Genomic DNA, 9812 nt, shown 5'->3' with positions numbered 1-9812 from the left:
AATAAAGTTAGATCTTATTTTAATCAGAAAAGTCACCAAAAGTCACCGGCAAGTCTGTCTAATGCAAAAAAGATAACAGTCATTTGTCATCTGTAGGGTTGTAATGGAAAACTGGTGAATGAGGAAATAGACGAATTGATGTTATGCACAATGCAGCTTATTGTGCATATTTTCCCAAATAAATAATCATAATTTCAGTCGAGCTTTCAATTTTATTTTATACAAGAAGAAACAGATACTTCCTGTTGGAGTAGTTTGTGTACCAAGGCAAGGAGTCCGGCTCAAATGACTGTGCAACTTATTGAAGTAATTCTTCTTTTATGTGCGCTCGGCTGTCCCGTAGTGAAGATTATATATTATGCTTTTAATTTTGTCTGCCCCCTTCACAAGTGTTCGGCGTCCTCTCATAATGCTGTCCAGTTGTCCCCACTAATATTTCTTTTTTTAATTTTCTCTCCGTAATAACGTCTTAAACTATACATATAAGTCACATAAAACATAATTTTCTAGTCACGGCTATAATTACAGGTTTATAATAAGGCAATCTTAACCAATCTTTTCATATACTTTAACTCTAACAGAACTCTAAGTAAGCCATCACATTGTGTTAATTGTAAACTGCAATATTGATCTAAAACGGACAGAAACAAGTGCATTGACTTTTTATTTTGAAACTGCAGAACTGATAAGCTCCGCCTCTTCATACTGACATTTCACTGTAACAAGCAGCAGATTGTCATTTATGTGTTTTTATTTGTGAAGTGGTTACGTGACATTTTAGAACCTACATGTATCACTCGAAGTCTCAATTTTTTCAAATAATCACAGCTAAATACAGGGAAGTGGGCGGGGATATGGGGTAGGCTCAGCTGATCTTCCAAGCCTCAGTTCCAGGACAAAACAGGATGACACAAACAGGCAGGAATCAATCAAAATGCAACTTTTAGTAAACTAATTATGAGAAAACATTGATGTGACAAGGCTTAAAGCTCATCAAAGTTGATTTTGTGCAATAACTCCCCTTTAAAGCTGACTACAGCAAAAACAGTAAAGAAAAGTTGCAAAATCAACACAGGTTTTACTTAATCTTACAAATGATTATCATTATTTATTTTTTTACCCAAGGTTAAGCGTTAGTTTCAGCCCTTTAACGCAACTACTGTGCGTTTGTTTAAATGAAATGATTGTTAAGGCAGCTCACCTGAACTCGTGCACATTTGGCAGATGGGCGAACAGTGCGACCACAGAACTTCCTCCTCCCGCTCACAGTCAAATCACCGGTGCGAGCTGTAGCATCATGCCAAGCTCATTTAGGACCCTGTGTGGCCATCGACTAAATATCTCATGGATTATCACTGCAGCCATTTCTACTGCATGTGGCCAAATGTTCTACTAAGCGTTGAGATGTTGTGCCAGTGGTGCATATTTGGAAAGAAGTTGCTTTTTAATGCCACATAAATGTCAATGCCTTTATTTTAGAGGCCTGCAAACTTCTTAGACATTGTCAAATTGGTGTATATTTCTATTCCGACGTCCTCCCTTAACCTGCCCTAACATAATACAAAATGTGTGTTCACTTGTAGTTGAATGTGTAGATACAGTTCCACTTTACACTTTTACATATCCTTAAAAAACACAAAACTGCAAATATAAACTGCATTAAGTTTGTATGTTCTTTGAAACTTTTCCTGATTTCACTCGCTCTATGTGCCAAATGAACCCATTCGAAGCTGGTGCTGCCCACAGTGTGTATGCATATGTGTGCGTGTATGTGTGTGTGTATGTGTGCGTGTATGTGTATGTGTATGTGTATGTGTATGTGTATGTGTATGTGTATGTGTATGTGTATGTGTATGTGTATGTGTATGTGTGTGTGTATGTGTGCGTGTATGTGTGCGTGTATGTGTATGTGTATGTGTATGTGTATGTGTATGTGTATGTGTATGTGTATGTGTATGTGTATGTGTATGTGTATGTGTATGTGTATGTGTATGTGTATGTGTATGTGTGTGTGTGTGTGTGTGTGTGTGTGTGTGAGCCGGGGGTGTAGTCGTGGGCTGTGCTAATTGAATGGTATGATAGGCCTCAGATAAATTGGTGCCATTAAGACCCTGTGCTCTAATTACCAGTGGCCCTCCTCTCTGGGCCGAGGCGAGTGGGAGAGGCCAGGTATCAGCCATCCATCAGCTGAACCTGTGCACGCAACATGACATCCAGCTCATAAAACAGCCACAACGCCACGAGAGAGAGACCGAGGAGTTCAAGAGCCACTACTAACGACGGCTGTGTATAGAAACTTCAGCAGTAATAATACAAAATAAAAATCCCTCCTTAAATGGTGAGCAATTAGTAATCATACAGCACAGTAATTCATTATTAAGATGGTATTTTATATATACTACCATCCATTGCCAATAATAAACAGTAATTGGAAGTATTAAAGCTTGGGTACATGATTTTCACAGCATAAAACTTGACGTTCCTAGCTGTCATAGCGCCTTGGCATGTATTATGTAATATTCACAAGCATTCATTTTAAAACGGCTTTTTTTATCAGACTGTGAAGTGACATTAAGGTGGACCACCCAAGCGCAGCCAATCAGAGCACTGCTACTGGGTTCAAGAGACATTAAACATTTTTATTAGATGCAGTAGTCGCATTTTTTCATAAACTGCTACTTTTAAACAACATATTTTATCATTTACATAAAGAAAAGAAAGATAATTGATTGTTTTTTTTTTTAATCACTTTTCACTTGGAGCTCAGTATTGTACATGTTCATGCTCTGATCAGGACTTAAGTATCTTCTAGTTCACAGGTAAATGCTGTGTTTACTTCTGTAGACTTCCTTTGAACAGCAACTAAACAGATCATTCTTGACTTTGCTGACCCCTGGTGGCGGTCTGTGCCAAACTATGAAATCCTTCAAAAAAACAAAAAAAGCTACTTGGTTTTAAAACATAAAAATCTCTCAATGAATGCAGTAAAGACATTATCTAACTACGCAAAAGTCATAACACACATTTTACTTATAATCTCACAATAATTGAATCTATAATTAAAGTCCTACTTGATACAATACTGTACATGGTGTGATTTTCCAATATATTCATCCGATGCCGCTCCATTAGTCTGAAGTTATACACGTGGAGAGTTTGATGGGCAACAGTGCGCTGCCATCCCCATCCTGAGCTGCTCACTGAACCACGCCCTCATTAGGCTCACCTCCTCAGCTCCAACGCTCATTTAGTCCTGTAAAGGCGGACAATGTAAAGACACCAATGGAGATAACCACAGGGAGAGCTCCTCTGCTACATGTGTGAACGGAGATTATGGAGCAAACCTCGTAACCGAATCAGCTCCGAAACGTTCACGTTTATTATACTGGGAACTAAGATAAGAACTTCGAACTACTTTTAGGACTATGCGTTGTAATTATTCCCCATTGAAAATTAAATAAATCTGACAAAAAAACGTGGTAGAGCAGACAAAAAAAGACTATTACTCAGGTAAATGTACGACGTTGTGTTCCAAAAAATTACGTTTAATAGTAGTGGGCACAATTATTAATTCTTTATTACAAAACTTGCATTTGCTAACTGAATTGGATCGATATTTGCCATAGTATTATTTGGAATCAGATCGAATCAATCACTGGTATCGCTCAAGAAAGAGGAGTATGTACAAGAGTTAACTGTCAGGACATAATATCTGATTTATAATTCAAAGCTAATTAATAAGCTTAGACTTCTAGCCAAAGTAAATACTTATTTTCCCTCAGATCAGTTGGAGAGGGATTGGACACAATTGGACTATTACAACTTCTGGTTTTACGGTCTTGAAAAGTTCTCCCTGGTGCTGCAGTCTCTTCAGGCATCTTTTAGAATTAGGTTCAAGATATTTTTGCTGTCTATATCTTAGCTTTTGGTTTCAAAGCGTTAAAAGTTCTGACACTTGTGTATTTGCTGTCAAATATCTGTGTATGTTCCTGTGACCAGTTTGCTTTTAAACTATCCCCGCTCCAGACCCCAGACCAGAGGGGACAGAGGCTTTTGCAATGGCTGGACCCGACTGTGGAATAGTCTCTCTCTAAGTGTTCAATCTGCTTCTGACATTGATAGTTTTAAGCCTCTACTACACTCTTTGCACTGGATTTTAAGACAAGCTTGGCGAGATATTCTACTATCGCTGCTTTTACCTCATATTTTCTTTTATAAATAACTCTTAGTTCTGTGGATGTTGCTCGTAATGTTGTTTTTACATTTTTACAGCACTTAAAAAAAAAAAAAAAATAGACACAAATCCTTTAATATTGTCAAACTTCTGTCACTTTTCTCACAGTGGAGAAAAATAACAAGGAAGAATACTGTTAACGCTGTCAAAAAATACGTCACTCCTACTACAGTAAAAGTACAGTGTCTGAAAACTACTCCCAGAAGCACAACGGTAAATGCACTTGAACAAATAAGTCCTCTGCTCTCCCAGTTTGAGGAGAGAATATTCCAGGTGCGGGTGCTGCCACTCGTCTGCCTGTGCGATGAGGGGCAGCTGCAGGGCCATATGTGAGTGATTTGAGCGCTCGGGGGGGAAGCCGAATTCTGATGACAGACGCACTGTTTGGCTTGCAACACAAGACACACACACAATATACACACACGGCGAAACAGGAAATGTACATCAATCAATCACCTGGCTCTGGCGCTCCACATGTGGCGACCGTATGGCGAGGCTAATACACACTTCATACAATATGCGCACAAAGGAGCACGAACGCAGGCGGGAGGATTCACCAGGCTGTGAATGTGCGTTTGACTAAGCCGTTAATGATATTTACGAATTTGACCATATTGTTCATCTTATATGGCTATAAACAAATATAAAAGGTTTGGCATAGAGGCAGGATTACAAGTATAACAATCAGGGCTGCAACGATGTAATTGTTCTCTGCACAACACGAGGTCTAAAACACATAAAAATACCTTTATAACAGCGGCGTTATTAAATCAAAATGTCATGAAAATATAATCAAATCTGACTTTAGTCAATAAAACACAATTATAACCAAGCCATCGGTCACCATATTTAAACCTTTATCTGGTTGATAGTGTCTTTAAGTCTCTTTGCACAATATAAATAATCATTTGACAAATAGAAAAAATAATCGACTTCTAAAATCATCATTAGAATAATATTGTATGCTGTCGAATAAACTATTTATCATAACATCTTATCATAACTTTCTGTCCAGTCCTCGATGCTTCGTCCCTGTCATCCATTTTCTTGCAATAGCTTTTTTGCTTCATTCAAAAGTATCCATACATTCTTTCCATTGTTGGTGTTTTATGTCCTCGATACATTCTCGTGTAAAATGCAATGCCGACATTGAAGACGAGTTTGCAGGGCTTTATTAATCTCAGTCCAATATTCAGGAACAACCCCATTTCGTAACCCATCAAGACGAGTGGGCAACCATTTTGCAGCCCCCCAGGGACCCTTCTTCCCATCTTGAGCCTGGAAACTCATCAGGAGCATAAAAAAAAACCCTCCCAGACACGAGGAGAACATACAGTACAGTCTTCCTCACAGAAACCACCCCAACAGCGCTGTAATATACATGTAAAAAATATGGATGTTTTCTTACCACTTTCCCCAAACTGGAACTCTGCCTTTGGTGATGTTACTGTAGCGCTGCAGTATTCATAAGCTTCTGTGGGACGTGCGTTTTCCCACAGAAATACAGTCTTCTTAATTGTGCTGTGATCTCTGGCGCGAGATTGCCTAAAATCAAATGCTGGGTGAACAGGGACTGGTTCTTGTGGCTTTAAGCTGGCAACCCCAAAACGGTAGCTCCAGAGTGCAAGTGCTCGGAGACTACAAACACACCAGGCTTCAAATGGCGACATCTTTTTTGAAAAGTTGAAATGTTTTATTTTCTTCCTTTCTTTTTCTTTTTTTTTCCTACTCCTACCACTCAGCGCTGGGAGACCTGAAAGATATGCAAAGCTCTCAGCGCTGTCATGAACATAAAACAACAAGAAGTGCACACTGGAAAAGAGAAGGGTCCCTGGATGCTCGGGGCTCGTGATGGAAGTGCGGGGACAAACGGAAAAGAAAATGTGACGCAAGAAAGACTGACATGTTTTCTAAGTTAACAAGGTGGAAGGGAAGATGCAGCAATCATAAGGAGCACCAGAGCGGGGTTTTACATTGACTCTGCTATTCTTAATTACTGCTAACAAGATTCATTTGTTTGTTGAATGGTTTTAGTCATTGTCATTAGTCATTTAGTAAGGTTAGAATGCTGTCTAAGAAATGTGTTTTGGTGTGGATTTTGAGTGTTTGTTTGACGGTTTCCTGCACCATTGTGATGAAAGGTCTGTGATTCTGTCTCCAAAGATGAGGAGGCAGGAAAAGGAACAAAAATCTAACTTTTGTGAAGGTAGATTTTGTGTTTATGTATCCCTGAACTCAAAGACCTGCTGTTTGAGTCCAGTTCTTTCAGAAATAAACCTTTAAACTCAATCACTGACGCATACCGCCCTAACCTTGGACAGGATACCCAGCATTATTTAAAATATAAGGCACTTTTTAAAATAAAGGTACACATTTTATTCAAGCAAGAAGTGAGCAAGACAATTCGATACCAGCTTTGGCATAACTTGTTTCTAAATTCCCCGATTTATGACTTTACTTTGACTCTCATTTTATGTGCAAATAAACTCATGAACATCCAGCCTTATGTCACGCTTTATATATCCTGGCTTTTATACTTCAGCAGCTGATTGTCGTAGCTCATGACATCGGAGCCTAAAGTGGCGGAACAGCAGTGAGAAGTCTCTGAGTCAGTGTGACCTACATATCCACTGCCTGCTCCATTTCCATCAGATATTTTTGTTCTTGGGTGATTTGTGAAACAGGACCAGATTTGTAAAATGTGTCACTTATTCTGCGATGAATCAAACTGACGACTGACATATAAAGGTCTGAGTCAGCAGCCTGTCAGTGGCTTCTACAAGATGACCTGCCAGCAATAACCCCCGAAAGAAAGTGACCAGAAACTTTGCTTTTACTTCGTCCAGTAAGCAACAGGACCTCGTAGGCGTTATTTAGTATATATCTATGTAACTGCCACCTGCTGGTCTCCATGGAAATGTTGGGAATGTTTCGCAGTATGGCATTAAACTTAACACCACCAGGCCAAGTTACACATCATATCTGTGGAGATGCGACCCCACTCACTGTAAGAATGTCGGATAGATACATTTAATGCCAAAATGTGGAATATTCCAAGCAAAACAAGAAAATATTCATGGAGAAAAGTTGCATAGTGCCCTTTTAACATTGTTTACCGGTATATGTTTGATGTTGTTATGTCCACAGACTTAGTAAAACAATAATTTAGGTGAAATTCTTACTTTGTCTATGTAACAAGGTAATAACATATCATACATGAATTGTATTTAAAAATGAAACTGTGGATAAATCTTTGGAAGACAAAATTAATGTTGTTGGAGTTAGAGGTTGCTCTGGGCAGTTTTGAATAGAAGCAATGGGTCAAATGCAGAGGACAAATTTCCCTATGAGGATCAACAAAGTGCACCGAACAATTGTGAGGAGTTAAATGTATTGTTAGGACACTGTGCCTGTGTATATGTGTTGTGGAATAAGACATGGAGTTAGTGCACATACATCTGTGACGTGTCAACACTCTAGCAGAACTCATTTGTTGAAGTGTAAGTAGAAAACCCTGATTTGTCAGCATCGCAGCACAATGCCCTTGTCCCCTCACACGATCCGCAGCTCTACCAAGGCCAAAAACATTTAACCTCTTCCTCCCAGGTTCATAAAAACTGCAGAAGGCTCTTGCATAATGCCTCTCACTGCGAAACAAACCCAACAAACAAATCTCGGTGATTGCAATACATGGTCCGTGCTGATGGTAATAATGGGAACGATGAAGTACGGTGTCCTCTCAGGGTCATAAAGGTGTCGGATGGGGCCACGGGCTTAATGGGATGGAGAAATGTTGTGATTGGCTCATTACCGTGATGGAGCATGTTGCCACCACAATTGGCCTTTTGCACCCAAAACCATCCCCTCCATTTGCATTGTTTGTGAATGCGCCGGCGCTCTGAGGTCCAGCCGGGATTTGTATTGAAGAATATGCAACGAGTGGAGAAAGTTAAACAATTTTCTTGAAGTTTAGAAAGCAATAAGCACTAGAGAATTGTAACAGAACAGCTGGAAAGTTTGTAGGAAACACAAAAACTGTTGGGTCAGAATGTTGTTGTTATCTAATATTGACTGGGTTTTAATGATTGAGACGTGGGCAGGCAAAATGTCTTATTAATATGCAGGTTATTTCAGGTTGCACTAGGTGAAAAAAAAAAGAGATTCCTCTAAATATCACGATACTTTGAAGTCTCAATACTGGTGGTATTGATGCCAGTTGTGAAATACAGTAAAAACTTCTTTTGCAATAAATTGTCCTCGTCAACACAGTATCGTGAAATATCGTATTGAGACATGTGAATACTTTTAAATACAAGTTCCAAGTTAAATTTGAAAAAGTCTACCGCTACATTTTGTGACTAAAACGCTACTTCTCACCATATTTTTTCTAGTTCCCAATGCAAACAAATGGAAACTCAAATGGAAACATGCATTAGTCGCCCAAATGATCAGTGTTAAATCAGTTATATGTGATTTTGAGCTTTCAGTTCTTAGATTAATAACCATTTCTGCCCATTATAAGTCAGTTAAAAGCCATGGAAAAGCCGTTTAATTGCTCCAGTATGGCGCCAACTGCCCGAATATTTGTGCTATAACTTTCCTGTGTAACGTTGGTCGGCGAAAAAAACAAAAAAACGATGGATACGTATCATATCACCAGTTTGTACCAATCCAAACCCTCAAATTGTACTAATATTATGACATTATGGCACTAAAAGCGGAAAACTGTTCCACTACAGCATATTATATTACAGGGTCTCTCTTCAATTTTGTAGAGTGCTTTACAAGAGGAGTTCCCGTGTACTTAGCCATTCGCATCACACATTACATTCAGCGCCATCATGTTCTCTGGGCTAAGTATATTTGGTGTTTTTATTAACCTTGGTTCGTACAGTGAAGACAGAACAGATTAAAACAATGCTCTCAATTCAGCCCTCAATTAGGCGTGATAAATGAGCAGACATCATCTTTCTGTCAGGAAGCCAATCTGTTCCTCCTGCCTCCGTCCTAACCTTTCTACCCAATCTTTGTATGAAAGTGATGGGAAAATTAACGTGAAAGGTGTTGGACTCAGTGTTTTTCATTGTGTTTTTTTTTTAGCGCCGGAGAGGGAGCGGGGTCTTCTGTGCGAACTGCCTCACCACCAAGACGTCACTGTGGAGGAAGAACGCTAATGGCGGCTACGTGTGCAACGCATGCGGATTGTATCAGAAACTACATTCGGTAAGACTCTCTCGAACACGACATCTTCACTGTGATAATAGTAATTGGACCGACCGTTTTACTCATGTATTTTAATGAGCCGATTATAATATATTTTTTGATCCTTCTGTTCAAATATGGCTCGTGATTTTGAAGTTGAAAATGACCATTGAATTACAAATCCATCGTGGAGTCAGGATGACGGCAAAGTTATATTCTGGTTTTGTTTTTGAAATTGTCATGTCAGCTTGACTTTGGACTGAAAGAAACACATGCACAAAAACACCACCGAGTCAAATGAGTAAAGGTTAAATGTAAATGTAAAGCATATTTTAACGCTTACAAACTTTGTTCTATACAATGATGACGTTGAGAG

General features: G+C 39.1%; 1 protein-coding gene across 1 annotated transcript in view; it reads left to right on the top strand.

The window, feature by feature from the left end:
- Positions 1-9812, top strand: part of trps1 (trichorhinophalangeal syndrome I) — a 125887-nt gene that overhangs the window by 106907 nt on the left and 9168 nt on the right. Inside the window, exon 9 of the mRNA XM_072447875.1 lies at positions 9335-9457. Within this exon, the coding sequence (XP_072303976.1) occupies positions 9335-9457 (123 nt within the window). The remainder of the gene's footprint in view (positions 1-9334; positions 9458-9812) is intronic.

The sequence above is a fragment of the Eucyclogobius newberryi genome, unplaced genomic scaffold, assembly GCF_026437365.1.
Source record: "Eucyclogobius newberryi isolate DKJ021-1_F unplaced genomic scaffold, fEucNew1.0.hap1 SCAF_16, whole genome shotgun sequence".
Taxonomy (NCBI): Eukaryota; Metazoa; Chordata; class Actinopteri; order Gobiiformes; family Gobiidae; genus Eucyclogobius; species Eucyclogobius newberryi.
This window is presented reverse-complemented; position numbering and strand designations above follow the sequence as displayed.